The sequence below is a fragment of the Engystomops pustulosus genome, chromosome 2 (assembly GCF_040894005.1).
Source record: "Engystomops pustulosus chromosome 2, aEngPut4.maternal, whole genome shotgun sequence".
Taxonomy (NCBI): domain Eukaryota; kingdom Metazoa; phylum Chordata; class Amphibia; order Anura; family Leptodactylidae; genus Engystomops; species Engystomops pustulosus.
Genome location: NC_092412.1, coordinates 71,144,148 through 71,159,741, shown reverse-complemented (window position 1 = coordinate 71,159,741; position 15,594 = coordinate 71,144,148). Strand labels below are relative to the sequence as shown.

Genomic DNA, 15,594 nt, shown 5'->3' with positions numbered 1-15,594 from the left:
TGGGCCAGTCAATATCCTGAGTGCTTCTTGAATTGACTACTTCAGGAACATAAAATTGTTCCTTTTTGTAAACTTTATTTGTAATACCAGCTGCTTGCCCATTACCATTTGAGGCTTCCATTGTATGGAGCTCTTCTATATACTTGTAAATAAAGTAAATAGATTGGTTCTCTTCCTTTGCTGTCACACTCGCACACAAATAAATGCTGCAAGAAATATTGACCTTGCGTTGCAAACAACATATCGATCTTCATTCAAGCTGCGTCAGCTTTTCCAAATTGTAAACACTGCACTGCAGGCCTGATATCCCGATTGCTGTCAGGCGAGGGCCGCTAATTACAAGCATCTCTCTCACTTGGACAACAACATTTTTTTGACCTGTAAATCTAAAGTGCAATGTGGAAAGAAAAAGGAAGAGTAACGTTTCCAAAAAGAAACACACAGACCATTAAATAAAAGTAGTAAAGCAATGAAAATACAATTGAAAAAGAGCATCAACCGTAATGTACCTGTTTGAACACTATTTCTTCTACAAAGATATATGAGCTGTTTTATCTGACCTACTGTATAGATGAACTGCAAGTCAGCTCCGTTTCCATTGTGTTATTTGTGCTAAGAATGACTGTGCCTAAGGGATACAAGAGGAATGGTAGATGTCTAAAAATTAGTAATTTAATGAAAAACACCAAGGTTGATTAAAAATGTACTGTTTGTTCAGCCTAACATCAAAATGTTCATGGTTCTGCATTAAGCAGAAAAATTGCCTTCAGACAGTAAACGGGCGCTTAAGATTTCTTTCTGCAAAATACATCCCTTTGCATCAATGAATCAAGCTCCATTAATTACACTTCCAAATGATTTCTCGCTTTGCTTTCCATTATGGATTAAAACTGCACTCTTGTGATCCAGATGTGAGATACATCATCCTATAAGATTAGATGCAGGATCAATATATTGTATAATTAGGCATTTGTAAGCAAAGTACACACGCATCCAGGGATAAATATAATATAGATTTCTAATATGCCCCTTTGACAGGTTTCCGTTAGAGGGCTACACCACAAGTTATTGCCATCTTTGCCACTTGATGCCCATCTATGGACAGTAGGGCCTCAGCTAAATCTAAAGTGGAGATACAAGTCCTCAAATATTGTAGCTTACATATATCCACATACAGCCAATTCAAACAATGGTGTAAAGAACTGCAGTTCTAATTTATAGCACCTCTAGTGTTACAACAATTGAACGGGCTCTCGGTCAAACATGGAGTCGGTGGTGGTCAGATTTCACTGATGTCTTGCAGGGATGCAAGGACTTTTTGCATCATATATAGCTATGATTCTTGGACCATCTTCCAGGCAGCATTGTTTAATCTGTGAACTGCCGACACCACACCATCCAGATTCCTGTGCTTTAGCTCTTAGGAGCATTGCTTAGATCACTAAGGTTCAACATAGGGTTATTTTTTTTGTAAGAGTTGCCCCCAAATAAATTTCAGTGGCATGAATTTACAGGTGGCATTACAGCAGGAATCCACGCTGCCGGCAGGGAGTCGGGTAATGTGAAATAAACTTTTATAAAGTACTGAAATGATTCTGAATGTTGACGAAGGCATTTTTAAAATCTCTTAGCTTAGGCTATTGGAACCTGACATTCCAGGTGACAGATTTGCTTTAAGAATATTCCTAGCTAAGTGACCCATGAGACATAGAATTCTCAGTTACCCCTGGGTACCACTATTCTCAATTTATTGAATAACCTTTAATAAGTGAATTGTCATTCCACACCTCTTTAATACCGAATTCTCTGATATTTCCAGAGCAACATTTTTTTTTTGATTAGTGTTAGATCACTTTTAGCCTTATGGACCTTCTCAGATAAGCAAACTATTATGATTATTTACTATCCATTGGACATTTTTCACCCAACAGTACAAAAAGTAAAAAAAAAAAAAAAAAAAAAAACACACACAAGAAAAAAAGAGCAATGGCACTAAAGACATCCAGGGAAAGAAGAAGGAAATTGTGAATTAGATTACTCACCGGTAATTCTATTTCCGTTAGTCCACCATGACGGCCCAACCTGGAGGATGCCCCTTGACCTCTGCAGGGACAGGAAGAAGAGAGGTTAAATGCTCCCCCCCTTGCATCCTCCCGCCAGTGATTACAAAATAACCATGCTGAGGAAGATACAACCAGATTTATTTAGTATGTTTGCTCCACATACAAAGGAAAATTATCTGGAAATAACAACACAAAGAAAGGAATAAATCCAGCTGGGAGGGAAAATATATAGGCCGTCATGGTGGACTAACGGAAATAGAATTACCGGTGAGTAATCTAATTCACAATTTCCGCTTCGTCCCCCATGACGGCCCAACCTGGAGACTTACAAAATTAGTAAGCTTTTTTTAGGGAGGGATTACAGCCTGTAACACCTTGCGTCCAAATGATAGGTCTTTTGACAAGTGCAAGTCCAGCCTATAATGCTTGGAGAATGTCGTGGATGAAGACCACGTTGCAGCTCTGCAAATCTGATCTAGTGACGCTCCTCTTCTTTCCGCCCAAGAAGTGGACATAGCCCTGGTCGAGTGAGCTCGAATTCCTGCTGGTATCGGGCTTTTCTGTAGGTCGTAACATGAGGCAATTGCCAGTCTCAGCCATCTTGCAATAGTCGCCTTCGACGCCTTCCTCCCCTTATTTTTCCCCTGAAATTGGATGAAAAGGTTAGAGTCAATACGCCAGGCCTCTGTAATCTGTAGGTATTTTAGGACAGAACGTCTTACATCCAAAGAACTCCATTCGCGTTCTCTTGCCGAAGAAGGGTTCTCACAGAAGGAGGGTAGGATAATCTCCTGATTCCTATGAAAGTCAGAAACCACCTTGGGAACAAAATTTGGATCCAACATCAAAACAATTCTATCATCTAGAATTTTCATGTAGGGTTCCCTAATTGATATAGCCTGAAGTTCACCTAACCTTCTAGCAGAAGTGATGGCTATCAGGAAAACTGTCTTAAGTGTCAGGTTTTTAACACTGGAGGAATCAATAGGTTCAAATGGTTCCTTCATTAAGGCATTCAAAACTAGAGTTAAGTCCCATGCTGATGATTTTTTGACAGTCTGAGGCTTTAACCTAGAGGCAGCTTTAATAAATCTCTTGACCCACCTGTGCTCGATGAGAGGCTGGTCGAAGAAGACACTAAGCGCCGACACCTGGACCTTCAGGGTGCTGGTAGACAAACCCAACTCCAAACCCTTCTGAAGAAATTCAAGCACCTGCAAAATATTAAGGTTAGCTTGGGAAGGTGGACTGTCCTTACAGAAGGAACAGAACCTCTTCCATATCTTATGATAGATGGCAAAGGTGACTGGTTTTCTACTTGCCTTCAGGGTCTTGATGACTTCAGATGAGAGTCCCTGAGAGCTTAAGAAGCTGGATTCAGGATCCAGGCAGACAGCTGTAATTTCCCTGGGTTTGGATGATGGATTGGACCCTGATGTAGAAGGTCCTCTGATAGCGGAAGAATGACTGGATTCTCTGGTGACATCTTCTTCAAGAGTGGGTACCAGCTTTTCTTCGGCCAGTTCGGGCAGATGAAGATGGCTCTGGTATTTTCCTGAAATATTTTCCTCAGGACCCTGGCGATCAGGGGAATTGGGGGGAAGGCGTAGACTAGTGGAATGTCCCAGGAGTGAGAGAAGGCGTCCAGCCGTTCCCTGTTCTCCCCTTTTTCCAGAGAAAAATAATGCAGGCATTTGGTATTCTCCCTTGTTGCGAACAAGTCCACTAGAGGATAACCCCACAAAGATGTTAGCCCCTGGAAGATCTCCTCCTTGAGGCTCCACTCGTTTGGTAGGATCTTTCTTCTGCTTAGAAAGTCTGCCCTTGAATTCTCCGTGCCCTTTAGATGAGTGGCAGAAATTGACAGAGTGTGTTGTTCTGCCCACAAAAATATTTTCCGAGCTAGGGTACTCAGGAGAGGAGACCTGGTTCCTCCTTGTCTTTTTATGTAGGAGACCGTAGTTGTATTGTCTGATAGAATTAGGAGGTGTTGGTGGGCAAGAAGAGGAGTGTTCGCGCTGAGTGCTTCCCATACTGCTTGCAGCTCTCGGAAATTTGAGGATCTTCTTGTAATCTCCTCTGTCCAGGTACCCTGGGAAAATTGCTGAGGCATCACTGCCCCCCAGCCCCTCTGGCTCGCGTCTGTCTGGATTGGGATGTAAGGGCTGTTTGACCAGAAGATCCCTTTCCTCAGATTTCCGTCTTCCAACCACCATAGCAGGTCCTCCTTGACGGCAGGTGGGATTGGGATTTTCCTGTCCAGATCCTCCTGTTTTCTGTTCCAGGATCTTAAGATCCATCCCTGGAGTATTCTGGAATGGGCCTGACACCAGGCTACCGAGGAGATGCAGGCTGTTAGGGAGCCCAGAATCTTCATAGCTTCTCTGATAGAGATCACTGACTTTCTCCTGAACCTTGTTATCAGATCCTTGATGTGGTCTCCTTTGTCCTGTGGAAGGAACGACATTTGGTAAACTGAGTTCAGGTTTACACCCAGGAATTTCCTCACAGTAGCTGGGGAAAGTTCTGACTTCTGGTAGTTTACTATCCATCCCAGTCTTTTTAAGGTTTCTAGGGTGAGATCTCTGGAGAAGAGTAAGCTCCCCCTGTCTTGGCCAACAATAAGCAGGTCGTCTAGGTACGGGACGATCAGTACGTCCTGTAGTCTGAGAGACGCCACCACCTCTGCCATCACCTTTGTAAAGGTCCTTGGTGCAGAAGATATTCCGAAGGGGAGTGCACAGAATTGAAAGTGTAGTGTAGCACCCTCTGGAGACAAGACAGAAAACCTTAAAAACCTTTGTGAGAAATGGTGTATAGGGATGTGATAATATGCATCCTTTAAGTCTATAGTGCACATTAATGCATCTTGGTGAATAATGTGTGTGGCTGATCTTACCGACTCCATCCTGAATTTCCGGTAGACGATAAACTCGTTGAGACCTCTCAGGTTGATGATTAGTCGGTTTGTGCCATTCGGTTTCTTTACCAAAAAAAGAGAAGAGTAAAAACCGGATTTCTCTTGATCCTGTGGAACAGGTATAATCACTCCAGAAGACAAAAGAGAAGCTACTTCTTGCCATATTAAGCTGTGGGATGTAAGTGACATGGAAGGTGAAGGTGGCATATATTTCGTAGGGGGAAGTCTGAGGAATTCGATGTTGTAACCATGCAGTAATATATCTAAGACCCAGGGATTTGAAGTGACCTTTGTCCATTCTCCTCTGAATCTTAGCAACCTTCCCCCTACTATGGCATCATTGTTTTTTGTTTCTATTAGGGTCTGTTGGGGTGGAGAACAGAAACCCTCTCCCTTTACCTCCTTTCGGGTAGCTCCAGCGTCCCCTTTTCCCTTTATCCTTGTAGGAATCCTTTTTGAAGTCCCGAAAGGGCTGCTTCTTGGGTATCGATCTCTCAGGGAAGCCCTTTTTCTTATCTGATGCTCTCTCAAGTATAGCATCCAACTCTGGGCCAAACACAAACTCCCCTGAGAAGGGAAGACTGCACAGCTTTGCCTTGGATCTAATGTCCCCGTTCCACTGTTTTAGCCACAGCGCCCGTCGGGTAGAGTTAGTAAGTGCTCCCTCCTTTGAAGCGAAACGAATTCCCTCGGCAGCAGAATCTGCGAGGAAGGCTGTTGCAGATTTCAGCAAAGGAAAGTTCTCCAAGATAGTTGATCTCGGAGTCCCCTCCTTGATGTGGGATTCCAACTCATTCAGCCAGTACAGCAAGTTCCTTGCGACTGAGGTGGAAGCCAAGTTAGTTTTCAGACTGAGCATGGAGGTCTCCCAGGCCTTTCTCAACAGGGAGTCAGACTTCCTGTCCATAGGGTCCTTTAATTGGGCCGCGTCCTCAAAAGGAAGGTCAGTCTTCTTTACTATTTTGGTAACTTGCACATCCATCTTTGGACAAGTGTCCCATACTTTAGACTCCTCGGGCTCGAAAACAAGTCTCTTTTTAAAGTTTTTGGACACGATAACCCTTTTTTCTGGCTCTTGCCACTCCTCAGAAACCAGCTCCTTTAACGTGTCATTCAGGGGAAACACCCTCTGGCGTTTTGCCTTCAGTCCCCCAAAAAGTTCCTCCTCTTTAGATCTAGGGGGAAGAATCTCCTCGATTTCCAAGGTCTGTCTAATTGCTTTTAAGAGACCATCGAGTTCCTCAAACTGAAACAGATGACGTGAATCTTCTGTTTTTTGTGAATCCGTAGGATCATCATCTTCTACGTATGAGCAAGAGGGAGCTTCAGAATCATCCCCCCCCTCAGATATAGAAGAGTCCGGCTCCACTCTAGGTTTCTTACTCGGTGGAGGCCTGGACGTAGCAGCGGCCACTGAAGAGCTTATTTTCTCCTCGATAAACCCCTTTAATTCATCTAAGAAGGATGTCTTTTCCTCTCTCATAAAATTGTCGATGCAAGACTTGCAAATCGGCCTTTTGTATGAGTCGGACATAGAGTGGGCACACATGTTACACTTTCTAAGCCGGCTTTTCTCGGGTTTTTCCGACCTGCTCGTCTTATCCCCTTTATCCTCCTTGCCTTTCGCTTTAGACCCTTGGTCTTTCTCCTGAAAGGGCAAGCGGAGGATAATAAATGACCCACTATTTTTACACACAGTAAAAAACCCAAACCTGCACAAAAGTCCCACTTACAGAAACCGGAGGATGCAGGAGGGTAGGGTCTGCCTCGTCAGCCATCATAAGAGCCGTGGAAGCGCACAGGAAAATTTCAGAAATACACAGCACAGGAGACCAGCACCGCAGCGTCACGCACAGATCTTAGACCTGAGATCAGCGTGACTACCTGCTCCAGGTGACGTTAAATACCTTAATGGGGAGCCCATCCCCCTGTAGAGTTCGTCTGCGCCGCGCTCCCGTTCCCAGGGATGCATTGCGGTCCTGTGAGCCGCCACTTCCGGTCGCGACCGGAAGTCGTCATCGGACCTCGGGGGACGCCGGGAAATGTAGTTTTTTCGGCCGCCGCGCGCTCACACACGGATCGCGGAGCGGCGGCCAGGACGAACGGACTGGAAGGGCGGCGAAAGGGAGGACACAAGGCCGACCGAACGCCCCAGCCCGCCGGGATTTAGCCAGCCAGGACTACCCGTAAGTTTACTTCGTCCCCCCCCCCCCCTGGAGGAGAGAGGGCACCTCTCTTGTCCTGCCTCGGCAGGGACAGGAAGAACACTGGCGGGAGGATGCAAGGGGGGGAGCATTTAACCTCTCTTCTTCCTGTCCCTGCAGAGGTCAAGGGGCATCCTCCAGGTTGGGCCGTCATGGGGGACGAAGCGGAAATGGGAGCTTCCTCTTTGGGAGAAGGTCAAATGGAAATGCGGGATGAAAATTTCTTAAGTAACAAACATTCCGATTTTGCCTTTTGTCAGATCCAAACTCAAGACCATAATCTGTTGAGACAACAATACAGGCTAATGAGCCATCATCTTATGTGTATAGTTCTTACTGAAGGCATGCTTCAAGTCCAGCTACAGTCTTGGAATATAAATACATTTTTCTCAGTCAAGCTGCCACTAAAACCTTCAAAAGGTTACACAACTTTGGCTTCTACCATATACTGTCTACGGGTTTAAAAATTGGTCAAAACTTCTCATCAATTCCCCTTTAGCTGATTATAAATATACAGCAGAAGTAAAAACATAAAAACAAGGAAAAAACAAGGATAAAAGGAATTAGTACCAGTAAATTATAAGGCAGCCAATGGTTTCCAGTATGGTTTAGTGGTGAAAGAAAATTGCTTGGAAAGCTACTGTTTTTATCAAAACCGGATTTGAACAAATATTTGTCATCAGTAAAAAGATAATCGGTCCAAAATAAATATGTTTTTGCAGAGAATCTTTACTGTCATAGACGTGTGTCTTTTCCGGTTATTTTCACTTCTCAAAATAAAATGTATTGAGTGATAATGCATTATTATAAGAAACTTTCCTCTCATCTTGTCAGCTTGGAGCTTTTCTGTACCTTTGCTGCGCTGTAATCATAGTAGTTTTATAATCTGTGTGCACTATTTTATAGTACATTATTGTGACACACAGCATAAATACCAGAGCTGGGACATAGAAACAGCAGGAGTGGGATATCCTACCTGGCTTATAAAACATTGTATAGCGAGGGAATACTGAGAGACAAAGTGCGTATGTATCAGGAAGGTATTTTAGGTACATTGTGTGAAGAGGTGCTAAGAGGGAAAGTGGTAGATTTGTCAAACAGATCAGTGCTTAGGAAAAGAGATTACAAAAAAAGCTTTCTTTCATGTTTGTCCTTCTTGTGATAAAACACTATATAACAACACACTGGAATTTTTTTATGATAGATAAATAGATAAATCTATTCTGCCATTGAAGAGGTTTTTAAAAGTTATAACTATTTTATAAAACACAACAACAATACTGTGGATTTGCCCATGAAAGAAAATTCTCAAATTTCAACCCCCGTGATGTTTACACAATAAAGTTAATTTTTAACCCTTTATTTACAATTTTACTCAGTTTTATTGCTATTTTAGCTCCGATCACTCAATGATGGTCAGTGTAAGATTCCAGAGTGTGGGCGGGGCCTCTCTAAGCAGAACCTTTGGGGCACATTTACTAAGGGCTCTGAGCCTCTTTGTGACGCACTTTAGTCGGACTCTGCCCGTTCTCCAATGTTAAAATGGTTTGCACAGGTATTCAAGTAGTGAGGGCAACGCGATTGTGTCACACTCAACCCTTTTTGTGGTGCAGCTGTGCTGGCTTCCATGCAACTATTAGAGGACGTGCCTTCGGACGCTCCGACTGATTCGGACCGAGCACGGGATTGAACTTTCAAATTGTGTCGCATGCCCATGCACTTAGATGCACTACTAAAAAGATGGTGAACTCTGTCGGACCTGAGTGGGGAAGCAACACATTCAGTAAATCTGACATACAATCTTAGTGAATCGCGACACAGTGCATTATAGTCGGACAATACACTTTCTGTGAACTCCAGTGACCCGGTGCTATGAGATGCTGTGTGCTGACAATGTGGTTAGATTATCAGGGTAGAGGGTTTATATACTTTCATTTAGCTTCTGAACATTCTACTAGTATCTGACACATAGAAAGAGATGAGACATATCAGAGATGATGAGATTCATAAGATGCATTTTACACATTACATTCTACCCTCTGGTATCACAGCCATTACATACTATCAGCTCTACTATATACCTTCCACCCTCTTCCCTGGATAAAGACCTTATCAAATTTGTAGCTTTACTCTCCTCACTGAGCAAAATAAGCAAAGGGGGCAATTTATACAGCCCTTGTGTAATCAATAACTCATCATCTTAATAGTAATTTTATATTATTTATTTATTTTCAAACCAAAGTGAATACAAAAGAATGAGAATAGTATTTATTCCCCTTACATTTGACACCATTTTGGTTTGAACGAAGAAAAATAGCACACATAATTTCACCCTTGGGCTTTTGCACTCGAAAGTATGGGGGACATATATATGGTGGACGGATATAAACGGCCAATCCCCCCCCCCCCCCCCCATACATTGCTATGGACTCATGGCGCCCAACGGGAGTGGTACAGTACATGTCCTATCTTTCTAAGGAATATTGCGCCGTGCTCTGTATATTCCTATGGAGAGGGGCGGGGGGGGGGGGGGGGTTCGAGTGCACCACAAGTGCACATAAAAATATTCTGACAAAGTATTCAAAGTGGACATCATGGTGCCTTCTACTCCTTCTCAGTATGCTTTTTTAATCATTATATTTTTATTCTTCCTGGTGAAGTATCTGACCATTTTATATTTCTTCCCTCTGAGCCAGACTGAGGTAAAATTGAAGATATAACTAGTCTGAAAATGTAGAATTGCAGGGTAAAGTGTGGTAAAGGAAGCAGCTGAGCCCCTAATAAAAGGAATAGAGATAAATCATTGCAAAGCTTATCTTTACTCCAAGACAATAACATTGATGTTGATAAAATGAATATTGAATATCCTTCAGAATGTTCTTTTAATAAAAATCTAATTTTTGAAATTATATTTACTTGTCCAGATTCTGACTTGCTGCAGATGATAAATCTGTGATGTGTGTATAAATTCCAAAGACTACACTATTATAGTATTATGCTTCAGACTTCCCAAACATGCGGTGTGGCAAATCCATGGACAAAGCGCATCTGAGGGTGTGCTCACATGTGGTACTTGACTTTGTGTTTCAAAATGATGCCCGGCAACAAACAGCTGGCATTTTCATTGTGTACTAGGGGTACTTGCTTCTGTTTACCAATTGCATGCGTTTTACTGGAAAAGGAGCCTCGCCCTGAATGCACCATAATGGTTTCGGGCCACAAGAGGCAGCAGGATCATGAATTCCTTTCTTAGGATTCATGCACACATCCTCACATCCGTGAGCTTGCCGCAAAAATGGCAGTTCACCCACTGCTTCTCCAGCCAACTTGCAGCTCGTGGCACATGTCTGCTCAAGCGGACATGTCCATGGAGCCTCAGAATGGCCCACATTTATTAAAGGAGTTGTATGAAACCTGAAAAAAATTATATGTGACCGGGAGGGGACCGTTTAAGAAAATAAACATTTACTTACCTCTGTGGTCCCTCCTGGTGTGCCACGTCACCATCACTTCCAGCCATGCAAGGAGGGGCACGGAAGTGGTGCGAAGTTCCACTTCCGGCTGGCCGAGGTTGCCTGCCACACCCACTCCTTCCCCATGTACAGTGCATGATACAGCCAAAGGGGCATTCCTGTGCAGTCAGACCGTGCACCGTGCACTCCATTTATTACTGCTACTCGACAGAACTTTATCGCACACTCTATGTTAAAGGTGTGCCAGATTAATGAAGACTATTCCATAATCTGCCGCACTCTGCATATAGTACAGTTTTCACTACTAATGTGGGCCCATGTGACTTGTTTTCTAATAACATGAATAAATAAACATGATAGTCCATTATAGGCTTACTACATTATCCATAGATACAGTAATAAAAAAAGGTTTTTAAGCCTGGGTGTAATACAAGTATAATAAATCTAAATCTACTCAATACCGTGATATTGAAACCTCAGATCATTTCACAAAAAGTAGGATTTACCAAATGCATCTGCCAATTGCCAGTTATTCTCTACCAACTGATATCAGAAATGGATAACTACCAGATGATTTTACTATAAAAATGGAAATCGTTCTGCCCGGCACAGGCTTTGGATTCCTTACATCAGAAGGATTTCTCTGAAGGCTGCAGGGATCTCATAAATATCAGTTATGTCAATAAAAGTAATTCAATCTTAGCACATGATTCCTAGTGCCTCGTATTGCAGAGGTAACCATCATTTTGATTATGGAAAACTGAAGCACGGAAATGGAAAGAATCATCCTGAGAAAGAATATGTTACACACAGCGTATGAGGACATTATGTACCAGCCACTTACATGTTAGCAAGTACATGCTGTAGATATTCAGATTTTGATAGATAAGGGTTGGAGTAGTACTTGTGCTTTATTTGAGTGCCTTCTATTTTCATCTCAGTCTTGTCATGATTGTCATAAATCTCAGCAGGAGAAATCTAATATATTATGATTTAATTAGAATTACAGATTCATACATAGATATTCTTCCCCATGTTAGCCCTCACAATACTTCCAAGCCAGCTGCCACTGTCTAATCTACCCACAAACCCATTACCCAACATTACTATGTTCTGCAGCAAACAGAGCTGACAAAGCTGGAACCTGTGTCAGTGATTAAAGAATAGCAGGAATTTCACAAGAACTAATTTATTAAGGAAGATCAAGCATGGAAGCTGTAGGAGATATCCAGCTAATTACAGACTGGTAATATGCTGGGATTGTCACATAAGGGATAGGAAAAACATGGACACTGTATTCGAAGGACCTAAGGAAAATGTTTTAGAAGTGTTGTGGAAAACTATCAAGTGGAGGCAAGTTAAGTGCGGTTTTATATAATGTACTGTTTGCTTAAAATGATCATATGCATTAGTGGTTTTGCTTAATGCAATGAAAACTATCGTTATGGATTGCAGTATATACAATGTACACAGGGCTGTATTTGCCATTGAGCACTTAAGGGTCAATAGGGTTAAAGGGCGTCTAGTTACATCATGTTTTCAGCCCTCCGTTGTAAGGAAACATCAGGAGGATTCCCAAAATGTCCTTACAACATAGGATAACAATGTATCCCAATGTATGCTCATGCAGTGGGACACGTCCTCCCTGTTTGATTTCTCCCCCCTGAAAGCTGGGGAAGGTGCATCTCCCGATCAACATAATGGTCCATATATGTGCAATGTTCTTAATGTGTGCAAAAATTGCTGCAGCAGACAGAAAGTTTATCATAAATCATGGGAGGTAGCCAAGGGTGCCAGTGGTGGAGGAATGGGGTTTATGCTATATAGGTGTGGGAAAACATAGTTTAGTGGGGTTTATTTGTGGGGGCAAAGGGAAGTCTTTTTATGAAGGGCTGTTACCATAGAGATTAATAATTTATAGGACTGAGGACAGGGAAAGTCATTATAAAGAGATGTGGTTTCTAAATGTGGAGGAACAGGGATTTATAATATAATGTAGATTGGTACAAGAGTGTAAAAAAATTAAAGTCTATAGGAGTAAAGGAAACCTACCACTTGTGGTTTCAGATGGAAATACCGAGCACCAGCTCAGGGTGAGCTGGTGCCAGAGCTTATTTTTGTTAGTGTTTTAAACCGCGGTATCGCGGTTTAAAACACTTTTTAAACTTTATAGCCGGCGCAGGGAGGTACGCGCTCAGCGCTTACCATGCCCGCGACCGTGCGCTGGCTATAAAGTTTAAAAAGTGTTTTAAACCGCGATACCGTGGTTTAAAACACTAACAAAAATAAGCTCCGGCACCAGCTCACCCTGCCATCTGAAACCTGCCACTTCAAGTGGTAGGTTTCCTTTAACACAGTAATAGTCTAGAAGATTGTGTCTATAAATCACAATAGATTAATTTCACTAAGAGATGTTCACTATGAGGAAATATCTCACTGAAAGAAAGAGGGGAAAAATCTGATCATCAATCAAGCTTCCCTCCAATGAACCCATGTGGGTCCCAGAGCAGGTGCTCCAATAGCCCTAATAACAATCCAACTCAGTCCGCATCTTATTACTCCTCTTCCTGCAGTCCCAGGCAGCTCAGGATGTCTCGCTTTAAAATACCACTGAGCGTGGCACATCCTTGATTCCTGTCTGGTGGTCTCTCTCCTGGAGCAACGGCCAGTGTGCCCAACAGGAGTGCTGACTGCCACTTTTTCAACCTGTGCTAAAGGTTCTCCCCCACTGCCTTAGGCCAGGCTCCCGTGTCGTGCTTGGAATGCATATGGAAGAAACACATTGCCAGAGTTGGAACTCATGGACTCCAGAATGCATTTGCATTTTGACCAAAACACTTAATGTTCAGTAAGTAACAACACATGTGTTGCCTTTTATTCATGTTGCTATTTACCAAGCACAAGCATTTTGGTCAACATGCATATCCGTTGGGGGAGGAGTTTCACCCCATACGCATGTAATGTGTTTCAGAATACAAGTACAACGTGTGAATCAATCAATATAAATGCGGTGCAGGCAGCTTTTATTAATATCTCAGCTAGAACACTGGAAAATACAGAACTCTGCACAGACTGAGAGAAAAGTATGGGCCGCAGGCAAATAAAAGACATTCTAAAGTAGAGGCTGAATTACTCCATTTACCCTTACATTTCCTGAGAAGGTAAAAAGTTGACTGTATATAATGAATACCTTGATATAAACATGGAAAAAGAGCTGCTGCCTTCTGTTGGAAAATGACTGCGCAATCACTTGACATGAAGGGTTGCTGAGAGTGAAAAGGCTGCACTCTGTAATTGCTTGCATCGCGTAGAAGCCGCTGTAAGATAAACTTTAATGGTAGTCAACTTTTAAGCGAAAAATTGAAGGAAGAATGCATTCACAGTATGCACGCTCCTAAGAACTGCCAAATAGGAGCTTTATAAGCATCTGCTGCTGACCAAGGGTCAGAACATAGCCTTTGCACTTTAACACTTTATTTAGTTTGCTTAAATAGTTTACTTTTATTATTCACAAAATTACATGTGTTTTCTAATGTAGACAGAGTTATCACCAAGATGGCCGACACTGGAAATGATCCTTCAGTTCTCAGTAGCTCCTCCTCCCTCTGCTCTCAGTGATGATGTAACAGACTGTCCTGCTCTGTTACCATAGTAATGATATGTGTAACTGCCATCACTGCACATTACCTCACTGAGATAACGTCTCACCACAACACTTCTGGCCATACTGGATGCACTACAACCAACCGACTACAGCCAAATGTAGTGGTAATCACATGACCTGCCCAGGCAGGTGCAGGACATGTGATGTGGACATGTGACCAGCGGTCATCTTCTATCCTGTGTCTCCTTCCACAGGGCCAAAATTAACGGACTGATTCAAGGGCCACCTGATTGCCAGCTTAGGTTATGAAACTAGAACATGCATGTCCTAATTAATGCCTTATGCGGTAGCAGCCTTGCAGCTTCTATGGGGCCCACAGTGTCAGGGGGCCCAAAACATCTGACCTGACACATATTAACAGGACTAGGGATCTCTCTTCTCTTATTCATGCCATGTACTTCCCGCATGTGGTTGCAGCTACTGGGACAGATCTATGTAAGTGAGTGTGTGTACATATGTATAAATGTGTGTACAAATATGTTTATTTTATGAGGGGGTAGAGGGACCCCCATTCAGAAGTCTGCTATGGGGTCCTGGCTTTCCTATTTAAGCCCTTGCTACTAAATCATAGCTACCTACCAACCTATCATTTCACAATGTACTGGTAGTTCTGTTCTCCTGTGGTACAGGACATATTCATTAGAACTGGATAGCTGGAGACACAATTGGTATTTTTGTAGTTGAGTAGTGTAGCTGTCAGACCTTTTACTAAAAGCCTTGTTATGTTCAGCCTAAAAGAAGAAACAGCATGCCTTGCAACACTATATAAAATGTGAGTACCTAATAGATTAAAGGCTCTCCATGTGATTGTGGTAGTATACTAACCTGTTAGAGCAAAGGTATAAGAAAAATCAACTGCTAGGAACAGTAAGAAAGGAAACAAAAAATAAAATGTACTCGGCATCCATCATTAGTACCAAAAAGGAAGCAAATCTGTGAAATAAATAAAAATACTTCAATTGGCTCAATGTTCTAGCATCTTGCTAAACAGCACACATTTGTTCATCTCCTATTATCTTACATGAACTCGCGTATAAGGGCAGAGCTGTATCCTCAGGCGGTACATAAAGCGTGGGCCTTTTCTTTAAACCCATATAAAAATAAGCATTAGTTAACAAAATCATCTCCACAGTCATCAGCAACATGCCAAAAGGCCTATCGTCTTCCTGTCGTCATTAAGACATCCAGTTTTCGGAGGCGCAAATTTGTGCACTTTTTTCAATTAAATAAAGCAAATACTTACGTGAATGTGTTTAGACTGAATACAATG

The 15,594-nt window shown here is 42.5% G+C and overlaps 2 protein-coding genes across 2 annotated transcripts in view; both read right to left on the bottom strand.

The window, feature by feature from the left end:
* Positions 1–15,594, bottom strand: part of ENOX1 (ecto-NOX disulfide-thiol exchanger 1) — a 355,077-nt gene that overhangs the window by 284,920 nt on the left and 54,563 nt on the right. The window lies entirely within an intron of this gene.
* On the bottom strand, positions 2,040–4,117 carry LOC140117976 (uncharacterized). The gene is made up of 2 exons (XM_072135260.1): positions 2,786–4,117; positions 2,040–2,707 (listed from the first exon to the last, which is right to left on the bottom strand). Exons 1-2 carry the CDS (start codon positions 4,094–4,096, stop codon positions 2,411–2,413), a joined length of 1,608 nt encoding a protein of 535 aa, XP_071991361.1. The 5' UTR covers positions 4,097–4,117; the 3' UTR covers positions 2,040–2,410.